The following is a 22,838-nucleotide window of genomic DNA, read 5'->3' on the forward strand; positions in this document are numbered from 1 at the left end:
CTTATATATTCAATATTTTCTCCTTTGCATTTTTTAGAGGTTCAAATTTGATATGTCCAAATATACTGCTACCTTATTCTATCATATTGTTTTAAAAAATACATTATTTACTTTTTCTTGGTGTTTTGTTTTTAGTTCATTTTGTGACTGTATGCCCATGTAAGTATAATTATGCTTATTCATAACTATTCCTATGACATTCTCAATTCTTTAATAGTAAATGCCATCTCAATTTATTTCCTCATGTAAGAAAAATCTCAAAGTTCATTAACATTGAAAAATCATTAGTAGTTGGGCACAGGAGAATTGCAAGTTCAAGGCCAGCCTCAGCAACTTAGCAAGGCTCTAAGCAACTTAGTGAGAGACCGTGTCTCTAATTAAAATATTAAAAGGGCTATTTATGTGGTTCAGTGGTTAAGCACCCACCCCTGGGTTCAATTCTTGGTACCAAAAAAAAAAAAAATCTTTAGTATATAAAGGTCATAGGACAGAAATTATTTCATGAAATAATCCCCTCACACACACACACACACACACACACACAAAATAGCGACTTCATTAAACTACCTAAACATCTAGGCAGTTATCTAGTAAGGTATTTCCATATATTTCAAGCCAGGTATGTGATGGAAAGAAAATTAGTAAGGGAATGAAATCTGATGCTGTATTTTATTCCTTTAATACCTTTAACAGGTTTGCTGTTTGGGTAAAAAATCAAAATAAGAAAGAAATGTAGAAGCAGAATTTCCATGATTCAAGTTATACTTAAATGATTCTTAACCTCTATTATCTGTAGCATCAAAACAGAAATCTGAAGCCTACTTTTCCTAATTATGTCATTATTCCTTTTATGATTTTTGTCTATATCCCCTTGCATGCCTCAGTTGTTCTCTGCAAGGAAGTACTATGAGTTTTCTATAAACAGGAAAGTTAAGAGGATGAATTTAAAGTTGTATCAATTATAAAATTATGATTAATAATAGCTATAGTTGATAATAAAATTCTAAACAGGTAACAAGAGACCAATAAATCAAGCAAATTATGTTGCCTCTTAAACAGAAAATTGATCCAGTACTTCTTAAGATTTTGTTCATTTATTTTCTATTGTTAGAGGCTGGGAATGTAGCTTAGCGTTAGACCACTTGCCTAACATGCATGTGATGTGGATTCAATCCCCAGTACCAAAAATAAATAAATAAAGTAAGGGAGGTATTAAGGTATTTTTCTTGTTTTCTGTTTATTTTCTACTCTGGATGTTTTCCCTGCTCCCTCAAAAAAAAAAAATCTTAAGTGGAAAAATAAACAGAAGAGCTTAATTGCTGTTGTTGAAGATATACAGCCTAAAGCCCTACCTACTTGTCCCCAGATGGTATTTGAGAAGTTTCTTTGGCTTCATGCCTTTATATACATGTATATCTGTCAGTATGTTTTGATTTCGTTCATTCGTATATGTGTATGTTTGCAAGGGATGCATATACAGTGCACAATGTATTCATATGTGATTCAGACTCTCAAGCTCTGATTAAATCAGAAAGCCCATCAAAATTTGTTTATTATTAATTTTAATTAATTTATTAATTTAAATATATTTTTAAAATTTCAAACCCTCAAAATTTTGAAATACTACTACAGGGAGCATCTGTGTACCTTTCATCCAGATTCATTGTCCATTATACTCTAGGTACACTCACTTCATTTCTCTCTATGCACACATACATGCATGCTTGTGTGTACACCTACCTCCTCCTACACAAATACTTCTTTTTTGCCAGCCACCTGAGACAAGGTTGTACATGTCATAATACTTTTAATTTTCCTGAATACATAAACATGCATCTTCCATGAGCAGAAACTTTCTGTTATGGGGTCACACTACACCTTAAAGAAGGTCATAAATTCAGCAACATCATTCAATATAGTTCATAATGAAATTTCCCCAGTGTTTTGAAAATGTTCTTTATAACACTACTACTATAAGTATGGTTTATGGACTAGTAGCATCAGCATCACCTGGGAACTTGTTAGACTTGCAGAATATCTGGCTATGCTGCAGACCTGGAACTAAGGTAAATCAAATGAGATGCCATTAGTGCAAAATTTAAGGAGACACTCTTAGGATTATACACATAAAGAGCTAGTATTTGTGTGACCCTGAAAGTGAGTGCCTTTTTAAATTTTGATCTGTAAGTATTTCCCTTATCTCCCCCAAGTCCTTAACCTATTACTGAGTTAAAATCTATATTTCAATTGGATATAACCCATTGAAGCATTAAAACTTTTTAACAAGGGTCAAACCAATTGAATCTAGGGTTATCCCACCACTATGCTACATCCCTAGTGTTACATTTCCCAACCCTTTTTTTTTTTTTTTTTTGAGATAAACTTTTGATCAGTTGCCCAGGCTAGCAAATGAACCCAACTGAACTGGGGCTTCTCCTGCCTCACCCTCCTAGGTAACTGGGATTATAGCCATGTTCCACCATTCCCAGTTCAAGATTCCCCTTTTAGAAATAAGAGTTGTGGGGGGATAGTAGAGGATAGGAAGGGCAGCAGAATACAACAGACACTAGTATGGCAGTATGTAAAAAAGTAGATGTGTAACCGATGTGAATCTGCAATATGTATACAGGGTAAAAATGGGAGTTCATAATCTGCTTAAATCAAATGTATGAAATATGGTATGTCAAGAGCTTTGTAATGTTTTTAATAAATAAATAAATAAATAAAATAAAAAAATTAAAAATTAAAAAAAATAGAAATAAGAGTTGCAAGGATAATTTCATGATGGAGATTAATATCTGCAAGTGGAACATTTTTTTCTTTTTCTCCTTGTCTTGTTGAGATTTCTTTGACACTTTGAAGGCTGCCTCCTTGAATGTTACTAGCAATAAGAGAAAAAAACACTCCTCAGGTCAATTTTCTGCCAGAATTTTTAAAAAAATATTTATTCTTAAGCTTTAGGTGGATACAATATCTTTATTTTACATTTATGTGGTGCTGAGGATTGAACCCGGTGCCTTGTGCATGCTAGGCGAGCACTCTACCACTGAGCCACAACCTCAGCCCTCTGACAGAATTTTTTTAAAAAGGAAAAAAGAAAAACCACTTCCAGAAGCTCAGAATTACAACAAGGAAAAGAAAGGATTAAGACAAGAATATTATTAATAGATGGGATATGGAACATATGTACAAATTGAGGAGCTTGAATTAAATATTTTCATATACTTATTAATGTCAGCATTTCAAAATATTATCTTAACAGCATTAACAATATGCTGATTTGTAAATTGGTTCTTACTTTTCTATTTTTCTTGTTTAAGAGGGTTTAAAATGTGTGCTTAGGGGCCAGGGTTATAGCTTGGTGGTTGAGGGCTTGCTTGAGCGCTTACCTTGCATACGTGAGGCATTGGGTTTGATCCTCAGCTCTACATAAAAAAATAAATAAAAATAAATAAAGATATTGTGTCTATCTACAGCTTTAAAAAATGTGCTTAAAGACTGCTTTACCTTTTTAAGAAAATGTTTTTAAGTGTTTGACTTTAAGATTCTTGATAATTGGCTCCAGTTTATCTTATCATTCTTATTATTCAATGACCATGTCCTACAATTTTATACTCTTGATAACTCTAACCTCCTTCCAGCTTCTCCATTCCCTTTCACAGTGCCTTCCTCTCTGAATACTTCCTTTTCCTAGAATGTCCTCTATTTGTCCATCACTTCTTTATTCTTCAGTATTCCATTTTCTGGTTTCCCTTTTGTTTTCTTACAAAGAATTAGTTTTCTCAATATTATCTCTTCTGTAATAACATTTTATATTCTAACTATGACTGTATATTTACTGTTTGAAGCAGTGAGGTAAACTTTAGGAGATAAATTTGTAAAATATTGAGTGTGTAATAAGCATTCATTATATTAGATGATTTTCCTTTTTTTTTCCCCCTTCCCTTTTCCTTGCTTAGGTTAGACAACTAGATTCAGCATTAGAAATTTGTAAGGAAGAGCTTGCCTTGCATTTGAATCAATTGGAAGGAAATAAGGAAAAGTTTGAAAAACAGCTGAAGAAGAAATCTGAAGAGGTAAGTTATTTCCTTTATATGTAGCACAATTTTCATGTGATTTCTTTAAGTTTTATGTACTTATTTTTGGTACCAGGGATTAAACTACAGAGGGCATTTGCTCACTGAGCTGCATTCCCAGCCCTTTTTTGTATTTTATTTAGAGATAGGGTCTCAACTGAGTTTCTTAGCGCCTTGCTTTTGCTGAGGCTGGCTTTGCAGTCCTCCTATCTCATCCTCCCAGCTGCTAGGATTACAGGCATGTGCCACCATGACCGGCCTCTTTGAGTTATTTTTAAGATACTTTATGGTGTATTTTTTTTTTCTTAGTGGTTTCGGGGATTGAACCTAGGGCCTTGTGCATGTAAGGCAAGCACTCTACCAACTAAGCTATATCTCTAGCCCCTAATATACTATATTCTTCCGTAGCTGATATTAAAATGTACATTCCAAATTTTATATTCTTTAAAGAACAACCTTTATTTCAGTGCAACTTAAAATATAAAACCATGGGCTGGGTGTTATGGCTCAGTGGTAGAGTGCTTGCCTAGCACATACGAGGCCCTGGGTTCAATCCTCAGCACCACATAAAAATAAATAAATAAATAAAAAGGTATTGTATCCAACTACAACTAAAAAATAAATATTATATATATATATATATATATATATATATATATATATATATATATATATATATATAGGAGCTGAAGTTGTGGCTCAGTGGTAGCGTGCTTGCCTAGCATGTGCAAAGCCCTGGGTTCGATCCTCAGCACCACATGAAAATAAATAAATAAAATAAAGGTATTGTGTCCAACTACAACTGAAAAATAAAATATTATATATATATTTTCTCTTAAAATTCTAATTATTTATTGTTTAGAGAATCAGATAAATTACTAATATCACAGAGCAATTCTAATATAAAATAAATAACATCTAATATAAAATAAGTAATATTTAGATTTAGAGTGAAATTATTCAAAATTTTTCTACTTTGTTTTTGTTTCTTCTCATTGTCTGAAGAATTAAGAATTAGATATAGAGCTGGGTGCTGTGGCACATGCCTACAATCCCAGCAGCTTGGGGAGCTGAGGCAGGAGGATTATGAGTTCAAAGCCAAAAGAGCTTCTTTCTCATGAGCAAAGAATATGTGGTTCCTAAGTCCTTTATGATCCTTCTGAGTGTTCATTGGCTGGATAATTAAAAAAAAAAAAAAAAAAAAAGAACCACGTCATGATTCTATTGTGCTATGTCTTGCAAGGAATTAAAATTCCTTTCTTCTGGAAAGAGTCTTTGCTTTAAAGGAATAGCTTTGTTTCCCTTCATTTAAAAAAAATTATTACATAAACAATGATAGGAAAACTTTCAAAGAGAATTTATATACACCTTTCTCTGTGGTACTATCTTTTTCATTTATCTTTTCATAATTATATTGATGCAATGTGATTTTCAAACTTAATTTCATTTTATAAAATGTTACATTTACTGCTGTCTTGTAAATTATGGTTTTAAATGGGCACATCATTTATAATTAGATTGATATATATCATCTTTAATTAAAACTTTGCCTTATTGTCGGAGGAGGTGAAAAATGTTATAAAATATATTTTAAATTATGCTAGGTTATTTATATTATTTTTTAAATGATTTCTGTTAGCAGGTTTTTAGGATTTGGATTATTATGGCAAAGGACAGTTTTTTTGGTTTTTGTTTTTTCCCTTCTTAATACTAGTGCTACTAGATAATTTTAAGAATATCTTTTAAATCAGTTTTAGAGACCAGCATATTCAAATACTAAATATTTGGAGTGAACGAATGAAATTTCTCAGCTGATAATGTTATTCCTTGTATGGGTTTTTTGGAGCAAGAATATTCCCGGGTGCTTTGCTGGAATAGTCTTTTATAAATAACAACAATAACCTAATAATAAATATTGACTAATATTTTTGCAGTACTTCATGGCAGTGATTTATTATCACAAAGCAGAAAAAGTGCATTAGCTGAAATGTAGAGAAATCCATAGCTATCTATATTTTTCACTTCATTTAGGAGGAGTCATATAGAGCATATTCCTCTCCAATGCAGTGAAATATGACAAAAGGTATAGTTTTTCTGCCTAGGGAAGACTGTTTATGATTCCGAAGTTCTGAGTTTTCTGGTTTTTTTGGTAGGGATGGGTTAGGTCAGATATGAATAATGACCAACCTGTAAGTATCAAAATAATTGCAGGCTCCCAGAAAGAAAGCATGTTTCAGTACCTCAGCCAAAATAACCTAATCACACAGGACAATCTTAAAAGATACATCTCCAGACACCAACCAGGTCCTTATAATATACCTTTCCATCAGAAAAATGAACCCCACCCTTCTATGTAATAAACTGTGACTACTATTGACCCTCACGACAATTGCTCCACATAATAAATGAGGATAATTAAGACAGATTTGACATTTTATTGCTTTTTATTTGAAACAGTTCATTGTAATGAGAAATATATGTATTTGTTAGGTATACTGTTTGCAGAAAGAGCTAAAGATAAAAAATCACAGTCTTCAAGAGACCACTGAACAAAATGTTATTCTACAGCATACTCTTCAGCAACAGCAGCAAATGTTACAGCAAGAGACAATTAGAAATGGAGAGCTAGAAGATATTCAGACTAAACTTGAAAAACAGGTATATATTATTGGATGGTTTTATTTTATGAAATAGAAATCTTAAAAATCATTAACAAATTTTTAGTTATAGAAATTGTTATTTAACTTTAAATATTTCACATGATAAGAAATATTCTGTATTGATATTGTAAAATGAAGTTCTAATCCTCCATAATCTGACCTGAATATCTAATTCTGTCACCACATATTTGTTATCTAATACTGCAGCCACAATTTAGTTATAATTTAGACTTCTCTACTCAATCTCTCTCTTTTTTTTTTTTGAACCCAAATATATTACTTATCTGGATCATTATTTCTTCTAATGTTGACATTTTGGATCAGCACATGGTGTGATATTCTCTAAAGAAATGGCAAAGCAGTATACTAAAACAAAATTCCCAAAGGAAAATACTCTTCCTACTTAGTTCTGAGGATAAGTTATGGGACTGGGGAGGTAGCTCAGTGACAGAAGCATTTGCCTTGCATGCACAAGGCCCTAGGTTTGATCCTCAACACTGCAAAAAATAAAATAAAAAATAAATAAAATAAGAACAAAGTTATTACTTTAGTGAAAGAGCTCTTGAGAATTTATTATACTAGAGCACTGACCTTTTTTCTTTCATTCTTTGCCAAATTTATCTGAATTATTTTTTCTTCTTTTTATTATTTTTTTAATTTATATATGACAGCAAAATGCATTACAATTCATATTTCACATGTAGAGCACAATTTTTTATTATCTCTTATTATATACAAAGTATATTCACACCAGTTCGTGTCTTCATACATGTACTCTGGATAATGATGTCCATCACATTCCACCATTATTTCTACCCCCATGCCCCTTCCCATTCTCTCCCACCCCTCTGCCCTGTCTAGAGTTCATCTATTCCTCCCATGCTGCTCCCCCTCCCTACCCCACTATGAATCAGTCTCCTTATGTCAGAGAAAACATTCAGCATTTGGTTTTGGGGGATTGGCTAACTTCACTTAACATTATCTTCTCCAGTGCCATCCATTTACCTGCAAATGCCATGATTTTATTCTCTGTTATTGCTGAGTAATATTCCTTTGTGTATATACGCCACGTTTTTTTTATCCATTTATCTACTGAAGGGCATCTAGGTTGGTAGCACAGTTTCGCTATTGTGAATTGTGCTGCTATAAACATTGGTGTGGCTGTGACCCTGTAGTACGCTGTTTTTAATTCCTTTGGGTTTAGATCGAGGAGAGAAATAGCTGGGTCAAATGGGGGTTCCATTCCCAGAATTCAGAGGAATCTCCACACTGCTTTCCATATTGGCTGCACCAATTTGCAGTCCCACCAACAATGCAGGTGTGTACATTTTTCCCCACATCCTCGCCAACACTTATTGTTTGTATTCATAATAGCTGCTATTCTGAGTGGAGTGAGATGAAATCTTAGAGTAGTTTTGATTTGCATTTCTCTAATTGTTAGTGATGATGAACATTTTCTCATATACTTGTTGATTGATTGTATATCATCTTCTGAGAAATGTCTGTTCAGGTCCTTCGCCCTGATTGAGTTGTTTTTTTTTTTTTTTTTTTGGTGTTTAGCTTTTGAGTTTTTTATATATCCTAGAGATTAGTGCTCTATCTGATGTGTGAGGGATAAAAATTTGCTCCCAAGATGTAGGCTCTCTCTCTCTCTTCACCTCACAGAATTCTTTACAGATATTTCATTTCTTTTGTTTTTTTCTCTTTTCAAAAGAAAATTTGCAGAAATAAACAAATTGAAAAATTTATACATTTTGCAATGTAATCTTTTTTTAAAAAAACATTTTATTTTTTTAGAGACAATACCCTTACTTATTTATTTTTATGTGGTGCTGAGGATCGAACCCAGGGCCTTGCAAGTGTTAGGCAAGCACTCTACCACTGAGCCACAATCCCAGCCCTCCAATGTAATCTTACTACATTTGTAAGATTAGTTTTTTGTCAAATGGATGATCTTTCATTATTTCAAATTTATCCTCAGCCTCTGCTGTGCTTTGAATGCCCCCATCAAAACTCATGTTGAAATGTAAGATAAGAGTTGGGACCAGATGGGACCTTTAAGAAGTGATTGAGCTGGACGAAGTGATGCATGCCTGTAAATCCAAGTCTCTTGGGAGGCTGAGTCGGGAGGATCTCGAGTTCAAAGCCAGCCTCAGAAACTTGTTGAGGCCTAAACAACTCAGCAAAATCCTGTCTCTAAATAAAATACAAAAAAGGGCTGGGGATGTGGCTTAGTGATAAAATTCCCCTGAGTTCAATCCCCAATACCAAAAAAAAAAAAAAAAAAAAGAAGAAGAAGAAGAAGTGATCGAGTTATGAGAGCTCAGACCTCAAGAATGAATGAATCTACTTATGGACTGATGAGTTATCTCGAGAGTGGGGGGTGTTATAAAAGCCATTTTGGCTCTGTTTCTTCTATGTTCTCCTTTCACGGTAATGTGATGCCCTGTACCACATTGGGACTCTGCAGAGTCCCCATTAGTAAGAAGGCCTTCAGTTTCAGCATAGTGACTTTGGACTTTCCCCACTCCAGAACCACCTCCAAAAACATGAACAAAATAAACCTTTATTCTTTTTAAGTCAGCCAGTATATGATATGATATTCAGTTATAGCAACAGAAAACTTCTAAGATAGCCTCTCCAGTGGAACTAAAGACTCCTTTCAGTGCATTCAATTGTGTGTCATGCAGGTATTCTGTGTTTTATTTTTTAGAGACATCTTCTGTAACTTTCCATTCCTTTCATTAAAGTCTAGACCTGTTGCTTACTAAGCCTACTATATAGCCTCACCCTGAAATATTTCTTCATCTCCTTGGTATTTGACTCCTACTACCTAAATCCTTGTAATTCACTCTGACTTTGGCAGGACTGATTATGATTCTTGTTCCTCTTAAAGTGGTTTTATTTCTGTGGTGATGTTATAGGTTTCTTCTTTTTGTTGTTGTTGATTTCCCCTTAACTTGACTAGTTCATTTGAAAAAAAATTTTTTTTTTTTTTTTGGTGGGGGCAGTACTTGGGATTGAATTCAGGGGCACTTGGACACTGAGCCACATCTCTAGCCCTATTTGTATTTTATTTAGAGACAGTGTGTCACTGAGTTGCTTAGTGCCTTGCTTTTGCTGAAGTTGGCATTGAACTTAGAATCCTCCTGCCCCTGCCTCAGCCTTCTGAGTCACCATTATGCCTGGCCTCATATGAATTCTTTGTATGATAATTATCTTTGTTCTTTGTTTTAAGTCAATATTTTGTTCTCTTTAACTTCTTCTTTTAGAAAAAAAAATTTTTAGTTGTAGATGGGCACAATACCTTTATTTTATTTATTTTTATGTGGTGCTGAAGATCAAACCCAATGCCTCACATGTTCTAAGCGAGCACGGTCCATTGAGCCACAATCCCATCCCTTTCTTTAACTTCTTTAAGAGTCTACAGAAGTTTGCATCCAACAATTTCTTAAGTATAAATTTTCTTTCTGGTTTTCTTTTATATATACATTGATTCATGTTGGATCCTTTCAGATTATTACTTTAGATTCCTTGTGTTGATGTGTGTGATGTTTAATCAAGAATTCAGGAGGTAGATTTCCTTGTTTCCCTTCCCTATTTCCTGAGTACTGGAGGTATTTGGTTTGGTTTTGCTTTTGTTTTGGTTTGTTTATTCTTTGTTGGTACTGTGATCAAACCCAGGGCTTTGTACATGCTAGGCAAGCACTCTACCATTAAACTGTAACTTCTGCCCTTACTGCTGTTTTAATATTATTTAGTTATTTAGTTCTGTGAGGGGTTTTAGGAAAGCTGGGAGGATACTAAAGTCAAAATCAAAGGTTATCTTTGAGAACCACAGTCATATAAATGTTCATTGAAAACATGAAATAACAGATTACAGAATACAGAATGAGAAGTGAGAAGATAGGCTTGGACAGATCCCGGAGGGATGTGATAAATAGAAGCCAAAGTAAATATTTTATGAAGAAAGGAAGGACATTGTCATAGGCTATTAGAATCACTGGGAAGTAAAATGGACATTAGGAAAAGTCCACTGATGAATTGGCAACTTGGAAGCTACTGGTGATTTAATCGCAGTTTATATGGAACAGACAGTTTTTCTTTAGATTGAGGTGTAAATGAGAAATGAGACAGTAATATAGAAATTGGGCTTTGCAGGGGCTGAAAGAAAGGGTGGTAGGTGGAGGAAGGTATAGGTATGAAAGACAGTTTTTTTACAATGGGAAACATGTTTAAGGGCTGTTATTTAATAAAAATAAAATGTTGGGGTTGTGGTGACACCTGCCTGTATTCCCAACTATTCAGGAGGTGCAGCAGGACTGCATGTTCAAGGCCAGCCTCAGTAATTTACTAGGAACCTATCTCAAAAAAAAAGGGGGGGGGGCCCAGAAATGTAGCTCAGTGGTAGAGTACTTGACTAGTGTTATGTGAGGCTCCAGGTTCAATTCCCAGTACCACCACAAGAGATGGGAAAGATAAAAAGAAGAAAATAAAATACTAGAGATTGAAGATACAGGAAGGAGAAAAGAGTGTCAACAGTGTGAGGTTTCTGAGAATGTGGATAGGAATTGATTCCAGAACACATAAGAAGCAATTTGACTTACATAGGTAGAAAATGACCTCTTTTATTGTAAAAAAGATAGACAGGAAAAATGCAGGTTATAGAGTTTATAGTCAAATGGGAATTAGGAATATTTCACTGAATTAGCCAATCTATGAAAAAAGAAAGGAAAACACATACACACACACACACACACACACACACACACACACACACACACAAGATTATTTCAAATGTAGAGAGTGAGAAGGAGAATATTTATTAAATTATTTTTTTTCTTTTTCCATGCTGGGAGTTAAACCTAGGACCTTGTACATGCTAGGTATGCACTGTACCTCTGAGCTATACCCCAAGCCCTTTTAATTTTATTTTGAGACAGGGTCTTGCTAAGTTCCCCAGGTTTTCCTGGAACTTAAAATCCTCTTGCCTCAGCCTCCCAAGTTGGTAGGATGACAGTCGTGCATCTCTACACTTAGCTATTTATTCAATTCTTCTTCCTTTTTATTTACAGTTCTAGGGATAGAGACTAGGACTTTGTATGCACTGGGCAAGTATCCTATCACTGAGCTATTCCCCGCTAGTCTTATTGGGGTTTTATGTCTTATTTTAGTGTTTATGATGTTGCCACTTTTTTAAGATACATGTGAATAGAGTATCTTTATTGCTAAAAAGTAAGTTATGTTTTTGTATTTTTTTTAAAACATTGCTTCATGGTCTATAATTTTGCTTTTTTTAATATTTATATTTTAGTTGAACACAATACCTTTATTTTATTCATTTATTTTTTTTGTTTTTTTTTTATTGGTTGTTCAAAACATTACAAAGCTCATGACATATCATCTTCCATACATTTGATTCAAGTGGGTTATGAACTCCCATTTTTTACCCCAAACACAAGTTGCAGAATCACATTGGTTACACATCCACATTTTTACATAATACCATATTAATGACTGTTGTATTTTGCTCCCTTTCCTATCCCTTACTATCCCGCTCCCCTTCCCTCTCATTTTCCTTCTCTACTCCATCTGCTGTTGTTTAATTCTCTCCCTTGTTTTTTTTCCCCTTTCCCCTCACAAACTCTTACATGTAATTTTGTATAACAATGTTGGTCTCCTTCCATTTCCATACAGTTTCCCTTCTCTCTCCCTTTCTCCCACCCCACTCGTCTCTGTTTAATGTTAGTCTTTTCCTCATGCTCTTCTTCTGTGTTCTGATCTTAGTTGCTCTCTTTATATCAAAGAAGACATTTGGCATTTGTTTTTTAAGGATTGGCTAGCTTCACTTAGCATTATCTGCTCTAATGCCATCCATTTCCCTGCAAAATCCATGATTTTGTCATTTTTTAGTGCTGCGTAATACTCCATTGTGTATAAATGCCACAGTTTTTTAATCCATTCATCTATTGAAGGGCATCTAGGTTGATTCCAAAGTCTAGCTATTGTGAATTGTGCTGCTTGTTCATTCATTTTTAATGTGGTGCTAAGGACCACACGTGCCCACACGTGCTAGGTGAGCGCTCTACCGCTGAGCCACAACCCCAGCTCAATATAATTTTGTTTTTTTAATCATTTATTTTTATTTTTTAAATTATTTTAAATTTTATTTGTTTATTTTTGAGATGGGGTCTTACTATGCCCAGGTTGGCCTCCTGTTCCTGAGGTCAAATGATACTTAACCTACCAAGTAGCTGGGACTATAGGCCAGTTTATAATGCACAGTTTACTTTGATTTTTAAAAATACATCTGAAATGGAATTATATGGTAGGCTACATATTTATAAAAGTGTTTTTCTTTTGACTAATGTTTATCGGTAATTTAAAATACTTACTGAGAACTGCTTTACAAGGTATCAAAGCTGGAACAAGAACTTCAAAAACAAAGAGAAAGTTCAGCTGAAAAGTTGAGAAAAATGGAGGAAAAATGTGAAACAGCTGCTCATGATGCAGATTTGAAAAGGCAGAAAGTTATTGAGCTTACTGGTACTTCCAGGTAAAATGTGAATATGTTCATTTTACTTACCTTCCCATTTTTATATCAGTAATATCTGTTTCAAAATTAGTAACCACTGAAATATTTGCCTGAAGAATTTATTTCTTCATAATCTGAATTCATATAGTATTTTTTATCTCCCTCATATCCTTCATTATGCCTTTTTTGGTATTATAGTTTAATGCCTTAACCTTTCTGCTATATTGAAAGTTCTTTAAGGCAAAGGCCATATCTAGTTTACTTTAGAATTCTGTATAACAATTAGCACAACTAACATTAAGTCCTTATGTCTCATAGGCACTCAGCAACTGTTGTATTAAATGATGAATAACATTCAAAGTTATAGGCAAAGTTTCCTCACCTAGAGACTTGCAGAGACTCTTAACTGTATAAAGGAGGGAGTAACGATAAAAGAAAACAGTGTCTCTCAACCTTGACTGAACATTAAAATCACATAAGCAGTTTGTAAAAAATACTGATACCTGAGTCGCACATTTAGATTAAATTACATGTAAAGATTATGATTTAGTTTAACTGGATTGGGCCCTGGCATCAATATTTTAATTGGTCAATAAAGGAACCCATGAGCTGAAAGCAATACCCTGCTTCCGCAGACCCTCCTCTGTTTAATCAACAAGAATTGGCATATAGTAATACACTCATAATTAGTCTACTCTTCTGCCAACAGGAGTCAAGAGTGAACTTACATGCTAGAACTAAAAACTTGTCCCCAGATTCCCTCTGCACATTGTGTTTATGCCTAACCATAGTCCTTCAAGCCTTCTTTTTCTCAATGACAGGTGTCTACCCATTAATACAACCTTACTGTTGTTGTTTACCTTGGGTCCATGAAGACTCATCACATTATAACTTTATGTTTATACACCACAAGACATGTTAGATTTCCAGGTCAACTCTCATCCCTTCCATGAATTCCCAAAAAGATCTCCACATATTCTCCTTTTTCTCACCCCATCCCAATTCCTGAAGGACTGGAATGCACAGTCTATCTAAAAAGGCATTCCTATATTCGCTATCTCTTCTTTTCTCTTGCTGTACCAGAAACGTGATACTCCCTGAGGACATTGCTTCTTTCCCTTCAGCTCTCTGAAGTAAAACTTTTACCCATAGCTCTTGTACCATACAGTCAGTGCCTGGAATAGTGTACTCTGATCCTAATGTCAATATATTATATTATCCCTCACTGTTGCTGATTCTTACAGGCCACCTGGCTTACTGCTGCTCTCTCCACCACCACTCCTGATTCTTAAAGGATTTTAGGGGTAGGAGTATTAACTGGGAATTGAACCCAGGGACACTTTATCCCAGATATACCAGACCCCACAAACACACTCTTTTTTTTTTTTTTTTTTTTTTTGGAGATAGTATCTCTTTTAGTTAGTTGCCCAGGCTAGCCTTGAATTTATGATCCTCCTGCCTCAGCCTCCAGAGGTGTCAGGATTACAGGCATGTGCCACTATGTTTAGTTCTTAGGGGTTTCAGTATACACCTAACAGATGCTTCTGACATCTTGCCTTCTGATTTATTTTTTTAATCCTCTCCTCTAATAATCTCTTCTAATAACCTCAGACACTCCCATGGTTTGCCCTAGATCTTATTATTTCCAGTATCTACAATTGCTCCAAAATTTGACAATTATGTGTCATTCCCTATAATACTCTAACAAGTCTTTGACCCAACTAGGACCTCTAATCTATCTATCAGTTCTAGCACTGTCTAATTCCATGATGCCCTCTCTCCTTTTTTTTTTTTGTGGTACTGGAATTGAACCCAGGGACACTTAACCACTGAGCTACATCTCCAGACCTTTTTTTTTTTTTTATTATTTAGAGATAGGCTCTTACTAAGTTGCTGAGGCTGGCCTCTAACCCTCCTGCCTCAGACTCCCCAGTCACTGGGATTACAAGTGTGCACCCTCCTCCCAGCTCCTTTCTTGACTGAGTTTAACTTAGTCATTTAAATCACTGATATGCTTATATCCACAACTCCTTTCAGTTCCCTCTATAAAGCAGGAAGGTTGTACAATCCTGGAATCTTTCTTCTCTATATGCTAACAAAGATCATTCTAATAATAAAGATCTGAGTAAAAAATGATTGATTTGGCTCCCCTGTGAGTAGTATGATCTTTTTTTTTAAGTATTTTTCAGTTGTAAATGGACACAATGACTTTATTTTTTAAATTTATTTATATGTGGTGTTGAGGATTGAACCCAGTACCTCACATGCTAGATGAGCATTCTACCACTGAACGACAACCCCAGCCCTGATCTTTATATATATATATATATATATATATGTATATATATATACATGTATTTTTTTTTGTAGTTTTTGATGGACTTTTATTAATTTTTTTTATGTGGTGCTGAGGATCCAACCTAGTGCCTCACACATGCTAAGCAAGTGCTCTACCACTGAGCTACAACTCCAGCCTGAGCAGTATGATCTTTATGATGAATAATTTGATTGGTTGGCTTCATTATGATCTGTGTCAGATCATAGAATTTCCAGATTAAGTGAAGTGTGTATCCCTGGATATTCTCAATACATATGAAGTTTTATTAAGTTAAGTCAAATGCTAGCCTTGTTAAATATTACAAAGTAATACATTTGTATTTAGTGGTATGTAGAGCACAAAGAAAAATTTTAAAATATAATAGGTGAGTTAAGATTCTGAGTAGATAGCCTTAAAAAAGAATGAAATGATGGTATTTGCCAGTAAATTGATGGAGCTAGAGAATATCATGCTAAGCAAAATAAGCCAATTCAGAAAAACAAAAGCCAAATGTTTTCTCTGGTATGCAGATGCTAATTCACAATAAAGTGGGGGTGACTAGGGAAGAATAGTTACTTTGACAGAGAGGAATGAAGGGAGGGGGAAGAGGGAGTATAGGGGAAGGAAGCATGGTAGAATGAATTGGATATTATTACCCTATGTGCATATATTATTACACAACCAATGTGATTCTACATTGTGTACAACCAGAAAAATGAGAAGTTATACTGTTTATATGATGTGTCAAAGTGCATTCTACTGTCATGTATAACTAATTAGAACAAATTTTAAAAATTAAAAAAACCCTGAAAGAATGTTTGTATTTAAAAAATAACCAGAATGATGGATATAATATCTAAGGGATATCAGATTCTGCTGAATTTCAGGTTAGTTAAAAGACAATGATGCTTTTTGATGATCCAACCTTTGACATTTATGTTGATAAGAAAAACTCTAGGCTAAGTGGTCCAGAGAACTAAAGCAGTAGGTTCGTTCCCATATTCTCACAACTCTATTTAATTCCACCAATTTCCTTATGAAACCAAACACAAACACGGGATTTAAAACTGAATAAAATGCCTTGTGGGCTGGGGATGTGGCTCAAACGGTAGCACGCTCGCCTGGCATGCGTGCAGCCCGGGTTCGATCCTCAGCACCACATACAAAGATGTTGTGTCCACCGAAAACTAAAAAATAAATATTAAAAAAATTCTCTCTCTTAAAAAAAAATGCCTTGCAATCAGAAATATCTTAAGAGAAGTCTACATAAAATATGGGGTGTAGGAATATGTTCTGGTATGTGTATTTTTGTTGTTGTTTGTTTTGTTTGAATAAATTAATAGAAGTAGTTTATTATTTTACATTTCTTCACTTGCAGATTCCAAAGTAAACAACCACTATCAAGTGGAAGAAAAGATTCTCAATAGACATTTTGCTAATATTTTTCTTTATGTAATTTTCAGGCTTTCTTTAGTCAGAAACAAGTCTAATGGTTTTGAAGTTTCCAGATTACCTGTTCTATTGTTTGTTTTTTATTAGGCAAGTAAAGCTTGAGATGGATCAGTACAAAGAAGAACTGTCTAAAATGGAAAAAGAAATAATGCACCTAAAACGAGATGGAGAAAATAAAGCCATACATCTCTCTCAATTAGATATGATCTTAGATCAGACAAAGATAGAACTAGAAAGGAAAACAAGTGCTGGTAAGCAAACAGTTGACTGAGTTTAGCTCCCTGTATATTTGTACTTAAGAAGTTGAATAAAATGAGAATTTGAAGTGGTGGGGCTGGAAGGGACCAAGAGTGTTCAGTATTTTGCCTCATATAGATGAATAAAACTGGATATTCTCTTTTTTTTTTAAGTCAATCTTGTTTTTATTTTATTTTAAAACTGGATACTTAATTATAATTATTTAAAAGTTCTTAGTAAAAAAATGGTTTGTATATTGTTATAAAGCTATTCTTTCCTCATAATAGTGAAGGAGTTAGAGAAGTTACAACATCACACGGAAACTGAACTAACAGAAACTTTGCAGAAACGGGAAGCACTGGAGACTGAACTACACAATGCTCACGGAGAATTAAAAAGTACTTTAAGACAACTGCAGGAATTGAGAGATGTACTACAGAAAGCTCAGTTATCGTTGGAGGAAAAATATACTACCATAAAGGATCTCACAGCGGAACTTAGGTAAGTTAAATAATAAGAACTGAAAAAAAAAAAAGAACTGATATCACAATTACAGGTATTTCTTTTATTACTCTGAATCCTTGGGTCATACAATAAAATTTATTATTGAATTCTAGGTTTCCAAACTTCTAACTGCCTTTCGTTTGCTGTGGCCCATCTAGTCAACTATCCCATGTTCCATCTAATTGATTCAACTGTTGTTATTGGCTGCTAATACTTCTACCCTTATTTGGATCATTTTACACTGGCTGTAGTGGCAAAGAGAAGGAAAAAAAGGAACAGTTGGGCAAGCATATAGCAGTGGCTAATAGCAAATTATTATTATTAGTAGTATTACTCTTTATATTAACTCCATATTTTATGTTAGGACTGTGTCAGGGACTTCATATATGTTCTCACTCATTTCCTTACAACATATATACTTCCACCTTTTTTTTTCTTTTTTTATAGATAAGATGATAAAGTCTTGGGCTGGGGATATGGCTCAAGCGGTAATGCGCTTGCCTGGCATGCGTGAGGCACTGGGTTCGATCCTTAGCACCACATAAAAAAATAAAATAAAGATGTTGTGTCCACTGAAAACTAAAAAATAAATATTAAAGAATTCTCTCTTGGGCTGGGGATGTGGCTCAAGCGGTAGTGCGCTCGCCTGGCATGCATGCGTGTGGCCCGGGTTTGATCCTCAGCCCTACATACAAAGATGTTGTGTCTGCCGAAAATTAAAAAAAATAAATATTAAAATATTCTCTCTCTCTCTCTCTCTCTCTCCCTCTCTCCCTCTCTCCCTCTCTCCCTCTCTCCCTCTCTCTCCTCTCTCTCTCTTTAAAAAAAAATTCTCTGTCTCTCTTAAAAAAAGAAAAAAAGATGATGAAGTCTTGAGAAAAATATATATAACTAAATGCCCAAAGTAATACAGGTGGGGTCTAGAGAAGGGAGTTAAATTTAAGTCTGTCCAACTGTGATACTGTGATTAACAATAATAGCATAGAATACTATCTAGCACTCATGTATACTGAGTAGAGGTGGAGAGCTAGACCACAGCCAAAGCATTCCCATAGACCCAGAAAAGGAAAAGCGTTACAAAGCAGATGTGAAATGTGGAATAAAGAACAAGATAAAGAACAAGATGACCCAAAAAAATTAGATAACATACCCTAGGATTCTGTTTCCATGTACTTATCCTTAATAAATTTCCTATGGCTTTAAATATTATCCGACAGACATTTCCAAACCCATATCTGCAGTATTGATCTCTTCCTCAAATTCCAGATTAAATACCCAACTACTAACTTGTTATTTCTACTTTGATATTTTTATAAAGCATCTAAGGCTTGATGTTGGCCAAAATACAACTCATTTATTTCATCGTAATGCTGCACCCTCTTATTTAGGTATCATGCAGTTGCTCAAACCAGAAATCTGGAAGATTATTATATCTTTCCATCTCTTTTTTTTTCAGGTCATTATGCAACATTGTTTGTAAAATGTATTTTTAAATCCATGGATTTATTGGCCTCTTTTCTTTCCCACCTTACCATGAGCTATCATCTCTCACCTGTTCTTGCTGTGGCTTCCTAATTGGTCTCCCTGCCTACATTCTGGATTCCCTCAATCTTCTATTTTCCACAGAATAGATAACTTTTTTTGTTGTTGTTTACAAGGGATTGAACCTAGGGGCACTTTACCACTGAGCTACAGCCTCAGTCCTTTTTTTTTTTTTTTTTTTTTTTAAGATAGGTTTTCACTAAATTGCTGAGGCTGGCTTTGGACTTTCTATCCTCCTGCCTCAGCCTCTTGATTTGCAGGGGTTACAGGTGTGCACCACTGCTCCCTGCTCAATTTATAATTTGAAACATTTAATTAGCTCATCTTATTTCCCTATTTAAACTTTCTGTGGTTTCCCAAAACATTCAGAATAAAAGTCAAACTCCTTTAAAAATGAAAATCAGAACCACAGTGAGATACCGTTTCATAGCCAGTAGGACAACCATTTTTAAAAAAAAAAAAAAAGAAAAAAGAAAAACCAGAAAATAACAAGTGTTGGTAAGTGTATAGAGAAATTGGAATCTTCATATATTGCTGGTGGGAACATTTAAAATGATGGTAGCTGCCGTGGAAAATAGTTTAGTAGTCTTTAAATAAATTAAACATAAAATTAACCAGATGATAGAGAACCAGGAGCTCTCTACTACTGAGTTACATTCCCTATCCCTTTATTTATTTTGAGTCAGAGCTTTGCTAAATTGTTCAGGCTGGCCTTAAACTTAAGATCCTCTGCTTTCAGCCTCCAAAATACTTGGGATTACAGGCAAACGACATCACCCCTGGCTAAAACAGTGAAATCTTAAATTCTAGCTAATAGATTAATTTTATAAGCTCAGCTCTTTTCAAAGAAGATTTCCTTAGAATTAATTTCATATTGTTTTTAAAATATTAGTTTAAGGGACTGAGGGGTGTGGTGTGGTGGTGGAAATGGTTACCTTAGCATGCATAAGACCCCTGAGTTCAATCCCTAGTTCCACAATAAGATAAAATTAGCTTTAGAATCTTCTTTTAAAAATGAGTACCTTTATCATGGGGTTCAATCCCCAGTACCACAAAAAATAATAAATAAATGTCAGTATCTTTATTAACATTGTTTCATGTTTCTGACTTGAAGATCATATGAAGATTTTTAAGATCAACCTTTTCATCCTCTGTAATATCAGAACTAAGAGTTCCATGTTGAAATTCTCTTAAAAGTATATTAATATTAAGCATTTTATAATATAAAATTATATATGCTAATGTTTTAGAAAGGCTAGAATTCATTAAAACTATATTTTAAATGTTTTGTATTAGACTTTAGTACTTCATTATATGTAAGACATTTTGAGTATAATCCCCCTGTGAAATACAATAGTTAGGGTTGGGGATACAGCTCAGGTGGAGTGCTTGCCTAGCATACAAGGAATACAAAACTCGAGAATAAATATCTCACTCTATAGTAATAAAATCACAGCTATTACATGTAAAAGATTTTCAAATATACCCATGATCTATGTATGAAAAAACAATGGATTTTTTTTCGGGGGCGGGGGGAGGGACCAGGGATTGAACCCAGGGGTGCTTAACCACTGAGCCATATCCCTTTTTTTATATTTTGAGACAGCATCTCATTAAGATGCTCAGGGACTCACCAAGTTGCTGAGGCTGGCTTTGAACCTACTATCCTCCTGCCTCATCCTACAAAGCCACTGGGATCATAGGCATGCATTGCACCTAGCTGGATTTTTTTTTTTTTTTTAAGAAAAACTCTTATTTTATTTATTTATTTATTTATTTATTTATTTATTTATTTATTGTTGATTGTTCAAAATATTACATAGTTCTTGATATATCATATTTCACACTTTGATTCAAGTGGGTTATGAACTCCCATTTTTACCCCATATACAGATTGCAGAATCACATCAGTTACACTTCCGTTGATTTACATATTGCCATACTAGTGTCTGTTGTATTCTGCTGCCTTTCCTATCCTCTACTATCCCCCCTCCCCTCCCCTCTTCTCTCTCTACCTACCCTCTCTACTGTAATTCATTTCTCCTCCTTGTATTATTAAGAAAAACTCTTAAATCAATTCAATCTTAGAGCCCTGGGAGTTATTTAACAATTATCTTAAATTGTCCATAATAGTACATTATTTTGTTAACTATGTGTTGTCATTTTCTTTATACATCATTCCTTTAATTTGAACCCTTCAATTTGTATTAATTACATATATTTCTTTGCTTTTACTTTATAGGAAAAATAACCCTGTTGGCCTAACTTTTTAAAACTATAGTATTCCTACTATCTGCTTTGATCTTTTTTTTTTTTTTTTTTATAAATTGCAGAGACTGTAAGATGGAGATTGAAGACAAAAAGCAAGAACTCCTTGAAATGGATCAGGCACTTAAGGAGAGAAATTGGGAGCTGAAGCAAAGAGCAGCTCAGGTTGATTTTTTAAAATTGTGTACACACACACACACACACACAGAGACATATATTTTTTAACCACTGAGTCATATCCCCAGCATTTTATTTTATTTATTTACTATTTAATTTTTTTGAGACAAGAGTCTCACTAAGTTGCCTTAGGGCCTTGCTAAATTGCTGAGGCTGGCCTTGAACTTATAATCTTTTTTTAAAATAAATTAATTAATTCATTTTAACTAGGTATATATGAAAGCACAATGCATTTTGATTTATTATACACAATTGCAACACAACTTTTCATTTCTCTGATTGTACATGATGTAGCATTGTACCATATATGCAGTCATACGTGTACCTAGGGTAATAATGTCCATCTCATTCCACCATCTTTCCTGCCCCCACGCCCCCTCCCCTTTTCTCCCTTCCTTTTGCCCAATCAAAATTTCTCCATTTTTTCCCACATCCACCTCCTTGAACTTGTAATCTTCCTGCCTCAGCCTCCTAAATTGCTGGGATTATAGTCATGCACCATCACACATGCATCTTAATTATATTTTAATATATTTTTTTTAGTTATAGATGGACATGATACCTTTATTTATTTTTATATGGTGCTGAGGATTGAACCCAGTGCTTCACACATGTGAGGCAAGCACTCTTGACTGAATCACAACCCTAGCCCTTAATTATATTTTAATGAAATTTTTTGTTATGACAAATCATATAGGGTTTCAGAAGTGACCAATTTTTGGTAAAATGTGCATTTTATATTTGTTTTATCTCTGCACATAAACGCTTTTTGAGTTAGAAATATATTATTTATTTATTTTGATGTCTTTATAGCAACTGGTTTTTGAGAATAAGGGTTAGTTTAGCTTAGTTTCTGAGTGTTTTAATATCTTATTCTATATCAGAAGAGAATGGGATAAAAGAAGTTATTTTATTAATTAAATGTTGGAGGAACAAAAATATTTGGAAGGCATTTAGCAGTTTTTATCCAGCATAAGATAGAGTCTTAATCATTTGATTTGTTATTTATGAACAATCATTATAAGCTGGGCGCCGTGACACACTCCTATGATCCCAGCAGCATGGGAGGC

The 22,838-nt window shown here is 34.3% G+C and overlaps 1 protein-coding gene across 11 annotated transcripts in view; it reads left to right on the forward strand.

The window, feature by feature from the left end:
* The window catches only part of Ccdc18 (coiled-coil domain containing 18), a 118,478-nt gene that overhangs the window by 49,105 nt on the left and 46,535 nt on the right, over nt 1–22,838 (forward strand). For all 11 annotated transcript variants that reach the window (XM_078026747.1, XM_078026744.1, XM_078026745.1 and 8 more), the window contains 6 exons: nt 3,960–4,076; nt 6,567–6,734; nt 13,150–13,292; nt 17,128–17,291; nt 17,565–17,778; nt 21,657–21,756. In XM_078026747.1, the coding sequence (XP_077882873.1) occupies nt 3,960–4,076; nt 6,567–6,734; nt 13,150–13,292; nt 17,128–17,291; nt 17,565–17,778; nt 21,657–21,756 (906 nt within the window). The remainder of the gene's footprint in view (nt 1–3,959; nt 4,077–6,566; nt 6,735–13,149; nt 13,293–17,127; nt 17,292–17,564; nt 17,779–21,656; nt 21,757–22,838) is intronic.

Source organism: Ictidomys tridecemlineatus, chromosome 11 (assembly GCF_052094955.1).
Source record: "Ictidomys tridecemlineatus isolate mIctTri1 chromosome 11, mIctTri1.hap1, whole genome shotgun sequence".
NCBI lineage: Eukaryota > Metazoa > Chordata > Mammalia > Rodentia > Sciuridae > Ictidomys > Ictidomys tridecemlineatus.